Raw genomic sequence first — 9,336 nt, 5'->3', positions numbered from 1 at the left:
TTCTCTGTCTCTGTCTCACTCTGTCTCTCTGTCTCTTTGTGTGTGTGTCTTTCTCTCTGTGTCCTTCTCTGTCTCTGTGTGTGTGTGTGCGCGCGCGCTTCTCTGTCTCTGTGTGTGCGTGTTGTGTGTGTCTGTCTCTGTCTGTCTGTCTGTATATTTTACTGTCTGAATCCCTCCATATCTGTCTCTCTCTGTCTCAGTCTCCTCCCTCCTCCCTCATTCCTCTCTCCTCCCTCCTCCTCCCTCCTCTTCCTCCTCCTCTTTCACTCACCTTATTCTCACTTGGGAAAGAGTCACCCTGTGCACTCCTCGGCTTTATCCCTCTTTCAGGGCCCTGGCTAGAGAGAGCTAGAGGCCCCTCCAGATGCCAGCAGACAGCACGCAAGACGCGGATGCTATGCTCTCCTACGGGATGAAACTCACGTGGGACATCAATGACCCGCAGATGCCTCAGGTGAGAAAGACACTGCACTTTGGGTAAAATGTGACACTGTCCAGCCAAAGGGGAAACTGAGAGCCAATTCATGCTGTGACCACACACACACACACACACACATACATCTTCGGATATGTAGGGAAGTTAGAATCTACAGAGAGCAGAATAGAGTTTATTGATGTGTCTTCTCAGAATGATTTACATGTGATTCTCTGAAACACACAAAAGCAACAGAAATACAGACATGTTCCCAAGTAGTCAGTCAGACTCTCCATTTTCTTAACCAAGGCAGAAACTGAGTGAGTCTCTCTCTCTCTCTCTCTCTCTCTCTCTCTCCTTGGGATTGGTACAAATTCAAGGCCAGTCAGGGCTACTTAACAAAGCCTCCTGTCAAAACAAAACAATGAGAAACCTCACTCTTTACTCGCTTATTCAAAGTTCAAGAGAAAGTTTTGGGGAAATGTAAATACCACTAATTCTCACATGGCCAAGCCAGGCACTAAGAGGTGACTGGAATCTAAAGTGAATGTCCAGACTGGAGCAGTTCCTTGAAAGTCCTCCATCACCTGCTGAGAAGATTCCACAGTCGGGATGCAGAAGTCACCCTGCTCCACTCTCACGTCCCTAGCAGTGGAATGCTTGTCCTTTTGGGGAAACTTTGGTTTTTTTCATTATCAGAGCCAAGTACAGGAAATAAACTAAGCAGTTTGTGTTTAGATCAAGACTAATGGCTGAAAAGTGTGTGTATGTGTGTGTACAGTGTGTGTGTAGTGTGTATGTGTGTGTGTGTAGTATGTATGTATGTATGTGTGTGTGGTATGTGTAGTGTATGTGGTATGCATGTGTGGTGTATGTAGTGTGGGAGTGGGGGTGGTGGGGGTGGTGTGTATACATGTGTGTGATGTGGTATGTGTCTGGTGTGTGGTGGATGTAGTGTGTGAGTATGATGTGTGTGGGGTATGTGGTGTGTGTGTGTGTGTGTGTGTGTGGTGTGGTGTTCATGTGTGCAAATGAACTTAGTGGCTAGAGAAGATTGGCTTCCCTAGCGTTTACAGAGTGGGCTTCCAGTAAAGTTCTGCTTCAAGGGTTTGAAACGTGGCATGTAATGGCCTCTGTGCTATGCCAGATGATGCTCAGAGATGGGAGACGGTTGAGCAGGATGTGTCGCCTCTGGTTGAGGCCAGCATTTGTTTAATGGACACATGTGTAAGGAGCTTGCCTCGCTTGCTCGTGTTCAGCCTGCCTCCTTCAGCATCTAAAAGGACAACTGTTCTGAACAGAGATCCCAGAATGCATGTCCCATTACTGCTGACCTCAGCCACTGTAAATTCCAGAGAAAACATCTAATCTTGTGGGGTTTTTTTGTTCTGTTTTGTTTTTTGTTTTCTTTTTTGTTGTTGTTGTTGTTGTTTTGGGTTTTTTTTTGTTGTTGTTGTTGTTGTTTTGGTTTTTCGAGACAGGGTTTCTCTGTGTAGCCCTGGCTGTCCTGGAACTCACTCTGTAGACCAGGCTGCCCTCAAACTCAGAAATCTGCCTGCCTCTGCCTCCCAAGTGCTGGGATTAAAGGCGTGCACCACCATGCCCGGCTTAATCTTTGTTTTGAAAAAGAATCGGATCCAAACGATACAATACAAATGTGACCTCAAAGATGCGTAGACTTCTGGATTAATAGAAATTAGTTTTCCTTTGGGGGGGGGGAATCTGCTTTTATTTTTTTATTGTGTGTATACTATGTGTGCCCATGTGTGTAGAGGCAAATTCGGATGTCACAGGATGGTTTCATGAGTCAGTTCTCTCTCTCAGCCATGGGATTTAAGATTTAACTCAGATGGTTAAGTTTGCAAGGCCATGCCTTTACCTGCTAAGCCTGCTCTTTAATCAGGAGTATGTCTAACACGTGAGGGAATAGAGACAGAAACAGCAGTAACAAAACAATCCATCTCATGCGCGCTCTCTCTCTCTCTCTCTCTCTCTCTCTCTCTCGTGTGTGTGTGTGTGTGTGTGTGTGTATTGTCAACACATTAGAGCAAATGAAACCTCCTTTCAGGTATGCATACGCCACATAGACAGACAGACAGACAGACAGACACACACACAGGAGAAACTTATCTTTCTAGCTCTTCTAACTGGGCGAGTGAAGTAAACTGACTTTGTGACCTTGAACTTTTGTTAGTTTCCGTCTGCTGTCCTGTCATCAAATGATGAAACTAGATAACAATCTCAAATTGTCCTCGGACATACTGTCATCTTGCAATGTGTGAGCAACTTTGTGTGTGTGTGTGTGTGTGTGTGTGTGTGAGAGAGAGAGAGAGAGAGAGAGAGAGAGAGAGAGAGAGCATGCATGCTGGCAACACATTAGAACAAATGAAACCTCGTTTCAGGTGTGCATACCACACAGACAGGCATACAGATGCACGCACACAATTAGAAACAAGCATAAAATAAATCTTTCAACTACTAAATAAAAGCAGAGTTGAATGCTTTTCTTTTTAGGGCAGCTGGTCAATTGTAAGTTTTTGAATTTTGCCTTGCTTTACATGATCTGCAATTAGGCAAATGAGAAAAATGCCCCCGAATTTCATTCACCTCCGTGCACTGGGAGAAAAATGTAAAAACTGTCATTGCGGCCTCATTGTTCAGCTCATCTTTGTAATGTGCTCTGGGTCCACTTTTCGTAGACGAGATTAGCCTGAATCACATTCTCCACCTTGGAGATTTTGGTCATCAGTGTAAACACTGACTTGTTTAAAACGAGTGAGCAATCTGTAGATCTGGAGAATAGCTTGTCCACAAAACAGAATGTCTGTTTGATATTTTGACATCATTTATATATATTGTGGTGACCTTAGTGCTGAGCTGTGAAATTTAGAGACTGAAATGTGCTTTAACCTTGCAGTGCTTGGTGAAAGCCAAGGGGTAGGAGCACACGCCCACACCTGTAATCCTAACACTCAAAATACAAAAGCAGAAGGGTCAAGAGTTCCGGGCCATGCTCGGCTACATAATAAGGCCAGGCTGGGCTACGTGATAGTTTGCCTTAAAAAAAAAATGCCAGGTGGTAGTGGCACATGCTTTTAATTTCAGCACTCAGGAAGCAGAGGCAGGCAGATCTCAGTGAGTTTGAGGCCTGCCTGGTCTACAGAGTGAGTTCCAGGACAGCCAGGGCTCATGGAGAAACCCTATCTCACAAACAACAACAACAATAACATTCACATACAAGAGTAACTTATAAATAGAAAATGCTCAGTAAAGGGTCATGTATGTCAAAATTATATAGAAAAGGACATGTATTACATCTTAAATAAAGCAGAAGGCAGAGGCCACCAGATATGGGTGCTAAGTTGATGCTCAATACTTGAGCTATGACACATTATTCCAAGCTATGGTTCTCTGTTGAAGAGCACGGAGATCCCATGTTGCTGAGGTAGGGGAAGGTAGTCCAGCCTCAGGCATGGTCTCCAGTCCCCCTAAGCTTACAATTTGTTAGGAGGATTAGATCCTATACCAGGGTACCTTTTGAAGCTTGCAGAGCTAAGGCAGGAGTGCAAGGGGAAGCTTACTACCTCGGAGTTTTATGTTGTTATTGCGGGTCAGGGCTCGTACTATTGGGACAATGAGAAATGTACTATTGGGAGCTTTTGGAGAAACGTGTGGACCTGAAGATGTTTGCCAGTTATGCTGCATTTCAGTGGGAAAGCATTCTGACTACGTATAGCCCTAGTATTCCGAAGGCTTGAAAATGCTTAAATAGAATGTCAGCCACAAACAAACAAACAAACAAACAAAAACAACCCTCAGGCTCTGGAATCAACTAAAGGGCTATCAAACATAGCCCGTAGCCACGCCCTGGTAGCTGTGTGAACTTTGACAAGTCAATTGATCTCTCTGATCTCCAGGACCTTCTATAAAATGGGCCCGATAATTGCCCCTACTACCCACACATGGCAGAAGGGCTAGGTATATTAATATGCATATGCCACTTAGATGCAGCTGGAGATTGATATTGTATACTAAAATAATTTGGAGGTATAAACATTTCTAGAGTTACAAAAAAAAAAAAAAAATCCTGTTTTATCTTCCAGGGCACAGAAAAAGTTAAAGGGGCGGGGGTGCCTGTGATCCGGGCTCCCTAACGTAAAGTCCTATTCTGTTCGCCATCTTTTCCCAGGAACCAACCCACTTTGACCACTTCCGGGAGTGGCCCGATGGGTATGTGCGCTTCATCTACAGCAGCCAGGAGAAGAAGGCTCAGCGCCACCTGAGTGGCTGGGCCATGCGCAACACCAACAACCACAATGGCCACATCCTCAAGAAGTCCTGCCTGGGCGTGGTGGTGTGCGCACGCGCTTGCGCCCTGAAGGATGGCTCGCACCTGCAGCTGAGGCCAGCCATCTGTGACAAGGCCCGGCTGAAGCAACAAAGTGAGGGCAGGAATGGTGGCTTTGGAGCTCTGGGTTCTCTGTTCCTAGCTGGTGTCCCTCTACCTTCCTTTAGAAGGTTCCGGGCTTTGGGTTGAATTTAACATTTCTCCCCCTGGGGTTTGCAGAGAAAGCTTGCCCCAACTGTCATTCGCCTTTGGAGCTGGTTCCTTGCCGAGGGCACAGCGGATACCCTGTCACCAACTTCTGGAGACTTGATGGCAATGCAATTTTTTTTCAGGTAAGTGGGGGTCAGAACATCGTTTGTACTAAGTATTTCTATCATTCCATGAGGACCTAACTGCCTCCCTGGAGATTAAATCACATATACCCTGTGAGCTCACTGCTTCCTAGGAATCAACGGACAGACAGGCTGTTGGATAAATTTTATTGTTTTCCAGACAGGGACAGGCTGCACAATCCAGTCTTACCTGGAACTTTCGAGGTAGCCCAGGCTGGCCTTGAACTCATGATCTGCCTACTCTAGCCTGCTGGGTTCTGGTGTCATGGCTGTGTGGCACCTTGGATGGCTCAGTGTGCTCTTTAAGGACCAATTGTGTGAATCCAGTTACGTTTGTTGGAGGGAATATTTGGGTTGCCAGCTAGTTTCGAAGATATCTGTTGTCTTTTTTTTTTCCTTTGAGAAACAGAGTTCTAATACATAGCCCAGGATGGCCTGGAACTCACTATGTAGCCTAGGATAGCCTCATAGATACTGTGACCCTCCAGCCTCCCCCCTGCCGAATGGTGGATAACAGGTGTGAACTACCACACCCAGCTATGGTGTCTGCTATTGGTACTGTTTTACTTTGAATAACACTTAGTCAGTTTTGATGAAAAGTGTAAAAGTAAATGACATAAGAAAGGCATAATCTGGTTTGTACCAGCTCCCCACACACTTTTTGTCTAGAAAAACTGATAAACAATTTAATTTCTTCATTCACATAGGCCAAAGGAGTTCATGATCACCCCAGACCAGAGAGTAAGTCAGAGACAGAAGGCAGAAGAAGTGCCCTCAAGAGACAGATGGCTTCTTTCTACCAACCCCAGAAAAGGAGATCAGGGGAGCCTGAGGTAAGGGCTGACACCACCCAGAGGTCTGTGTTCACTTATGGGGCCCACTGACAGCTACCTGTAAGATGAATGCCAGGTATCAATTACAAATGTTGAATTTCATATGAAAATTACATACTTCTAGCAAACATCGTTGAACCAATACTTGACTGGGGCTCTAGTCCCTTCTTTACAATAGGGAAGTGATCCCTAGAGCCCGATGGCGTTAGGATGTTTCCTGACTTATGCGAGGGCGGTTATCCAACAGTACAATGCCCTGGAAGATAAGGGCATTCTATATTTATTACAGCTAAAGTAGCTGTGTGAAAGAACAGACAAGTTTCCCTCAAGCAACTTGACCAAATTGCATTCCCCGCCAAGACATGCCAATCAGGCAGAGAGCATGAGAAGAACAGAGCCTGGCGTTGTTCAAGCCCTTACACCTGCCAAGCGAGCGAGCGCTGACCTCTGCATCCCAGGGCTACAGAAACCCTGGGGAGAGCTAGCCAAAGCTAAGCCTGTATTTAAAATGCTGATTCACAGTTCCCTGTAAACAGGGAAGCTCCTGTTTAGTTGGGAGGGGCGGGGCAGGATTTAAAGGCAGATGTGAGTGGCTCTTGGTCCTCCACTATGAGGAGCACACAGATGAGAATTGATCTGTTAGCTGCTCAGATCCCACCCTGCCTGGCTCCTGGGGACCTTCCTCATTCAGGGCATCCATCAACAACCTCTGGACCCCAGCTGTGAACCGTAACAGGGCATGGTTCACTATACAGGGCTGTATTTATTTATGTGGTTGGTTGTTGCTATGGGTGAGGGTGTTCATATCATTTACAGATCATATGTTACAGTATGCATTGTGTGTCATATGTCTGTATTTGTGTCTTTTTTTTTTTTTAAGGCAAGAAGCACTCAGGACATCAGGGGACATCTCAATGGCACGGCTGCCCTGGAACCCACAGAACTATTTGATATGACTGCTGATACCAGCTTCCCTATGCCAGGGCAGCCCTCCCCTTCGTTCCCAAACTCTGATGCCCACAGAGTTACCTGTGACCTGCCCACCTTTCAAGGAGATATAATACTGCCCTTTCAGAAATATCCAAATCCAAGCGTTTATTTCCCCGGGCCACCTTGGGGCTATGAATTGGCAAGTTCTGGGGTTACAGGTTCGAGTCCATATTCCACCCTGTATAAAGATTCCTCCGTGGTCCCTGATGACCCAGATTGGATCCATCTAAACTCACTACAGTATAATGTCAGTTCCTATGGCAGCTATGAGAGAACCTTGGATTTCACAACTAGGTATCATAGCTGGAAACCAACACATGGGAAGCCCGGCCTTGAGGAGAAGGTTGACTGTGAGCAATGCCAGGCTGTACCCACATCACCTTATTACAACCTAGAGCTGCCCTGCAGGTACCTGCCAGTGCCAGCAGCGGGTACCCAGGCTCTGCAGACAGTAATCACCACCACAGTGGCTTACCAGGCTTACCAGCACCCCGCTCTGAAACACGGTGACAGCATGCAGGAGGTTAGCAGCCTTGCCAGCTGCACCTATGCCTCGGAAAACCTCCCAATGCCCATCTATCCACCAGCCTTAGACCCTCAAGAGGGAGTCATTCAGGCAGCCTCTCCTTCAGGGAGAGCCTCTCTGAAAGTCCCTGGAGACTGCCAGGCCCCCAGACACACTCTGGATTTTCCTCAAGAAGCAGATTCCTCCGGGACAGATGGAGCAGATGTGTGGGATGTGTGTCTGTCTGGAGTGGGCTCTGTGATGGGTTACTTAGATAGGACAGGGCAGCCCTTTAGCTTTGACAATGAGGGCTTTTAGGAGAAAAAGGATACACACACCGTGACAAGGAAGTACATGCATGAAAACGCACACCAAGGGTGCATTTATGTGATTCATACACACACACACACAAGACTAGAGTGAGTGTAAAGGCATGCTGGGAAATTATAAGTTAGGAATGATAGCTGCTAGAAGTTAGCACAGCATTTTGCAACCTGCCACACCACATAGGCTATTCACCAGATGAACAAATAAAAAACAAGCTGGAGGAGTCTGCAATATCCTGGTTTGACCTTCCTTAGCTTACAGCTAAGAACCCTATTCTCGCTCTTAACCTTTGCCTTTTAGAGTTTTAGGGAACTTCACACAACCATGAACAGCATCAAGAGGCTGTTTAAGTAGCACCAGTGTGGAAACCTGGAGAGAAATGTATGAAACATAGAAAGTGTTTTAGTGCCCTGCAAGCTTTTCCATACATCAGCTGAAAAATCTGTAAACCAAGAAGAACCCTCCATAACTTGGGTGCTATGATGTCTGTGAACTGAAACTCAGAGGTGGGAAAGGGAGGGGGGAGCCTCGCCTCACCTATTTTAAAGATTCCTCAGTGATGACTGACTGGCAAGACCTTCTGTGCTGTTGAGAGCTGGAATGTTGCAGGTCTGAGGCCAGAGCTGTGACTTTAACCCCTTAATAGCCATGTATCACCAATTAAGTGAATCCCTTTGGGGTGTACAAACCAACCCCAAGTTTCCACTTCCTCCAAAGGCTAAAAATGTCATCAAGTAGCCTCTTAGGCCCATAAAAATCTTTTTCTGCCTTACTATATATAACCTGCCTACCTGGCATTTTCCACAGATGAATTTTTCAATTCTTTGATTTTTGAGTGCCTTTGTTCTGATACTATAAAAACTCTATGAAACTGCTCCCACCATGTTTGAACATGTTATTGGGGGCAACCCAAACTCATGTGACTATTCCGTGTTCACCTAATGTTTAGATCCGTAATAAATTATCTTTCATTTCCTTTGAGATAAGAGCTATGGTTTTGTGTCATCACAGCTCAGAAATCCCAGTACTCTGAGGGCTGAGGCAGGGGGATTAGCCTATGGCACTTACTGTAGATGGCTTTTCAACTATCAGTTTCTACCAGACAGTTTCTGTGTTTCAGGAGTCACTGAGAACAGAAACTCAGACCTGTAACTTGCTGGTTAAGACAGAAGTCAGTATATAAACACTTTAAAACTGTCACCAATTTAGACACAAGTCAACTAGCCTAGCCTTACTGGTTTCTATGCTGACAAAACTGAACTTAATCTATTTTAATAAAAAAAAAAGAATTGGTGTGTTCTATGGAAGTTCATCTCTGGAAGAGTTTATGTTAACTAGCAGTCTGATGGGTTTAGTAGTTCTTACTTTGTTGCCGGTTGTTTGGTGGCTGGCCGTCAGCTATGGCTGGGACACCCTGGAGATCCAGTTCTCTGAGGAGAACATGTTACCTTGAGTCTGTGAAATACTACACCAGGCATTCACTGAACCAAGGGAGTAGCGAGTGATGACAGGATAGTCAATGTTCCCGGTGACCTGTGTCAGTTTGTGCAGACGCCAGGAAAATCATTGCAAGGTGATTCTCAGGA

General features: G+C 45.7%; 1 protein-coding gene across 1 annotated transcript; it reads left to right on the top strand.

The window, feature by feature from the left end:
* Nucleotides 1–330: 330 nt before the first annotated feature.
* Nucleotides 331–9,055, top strand: Gcm2 (glial cells missing transcription factor 2). The gene is made up of 5 exons (XM_021181033.1): nt 331–454; nt 4,605–4,857; nt 4,983–5,095; nt 5,803–5,928; nt 6,809–9,055. The coding sequence occupies exons 1-5, from the start codon at nt 365–367 to the stop codon at nt 7,739–7,741; spliced, it is 1,515 nt and encodes a 504-aa protein (XP_021036692.1). The 5' UTR covers nt 331–364; the 3' UTR covers nt 7,742–9,055.
* Nucleotides 9,056–9,336: the final 281 nt, after the last annotated feature.

The sequence above is a fragment of the Mus caroli genome, chromosome 13, assembly GCF_900094665.2.
Source record: "Mus caroli chromosome 13, CAROLI_EIJ_v1.1, whole genome shotgun sequence".
NCBI lineage: Eukaryota > Metazoa > Chordata > Mammalia > Rodentia > Muridae > Mus > Mus caroli.
The sequence above is the reverse complement of the archived record's forward strand: the minus strand, read 5'-3'. Positions and strand labels throughout refer to the sequence as shown.

Coding starts and splice junctions, on each gene's coding strand:
- Gcm2 (XM_021181033.1), top strand. CDS start 365: ATGCCAGCAGACAGCACGCAAGACGCGGATGCTATGCTCTCCTACGGG. Junction 5,096..5,802: donor GCAATGCAATTTTTTTTCAG/GTAAGTGGGGGT, acceptor TCATTCACATAG/GCCAAAGGAGTTCATGATCA. Junction 5,929..6,808: donor GGAGATCAGGGGAGCCTGAG/GTAAGGGCTGAC, acceptor TTTTTTTTTAAG/GCAAGAAGCACTCAGGACAT.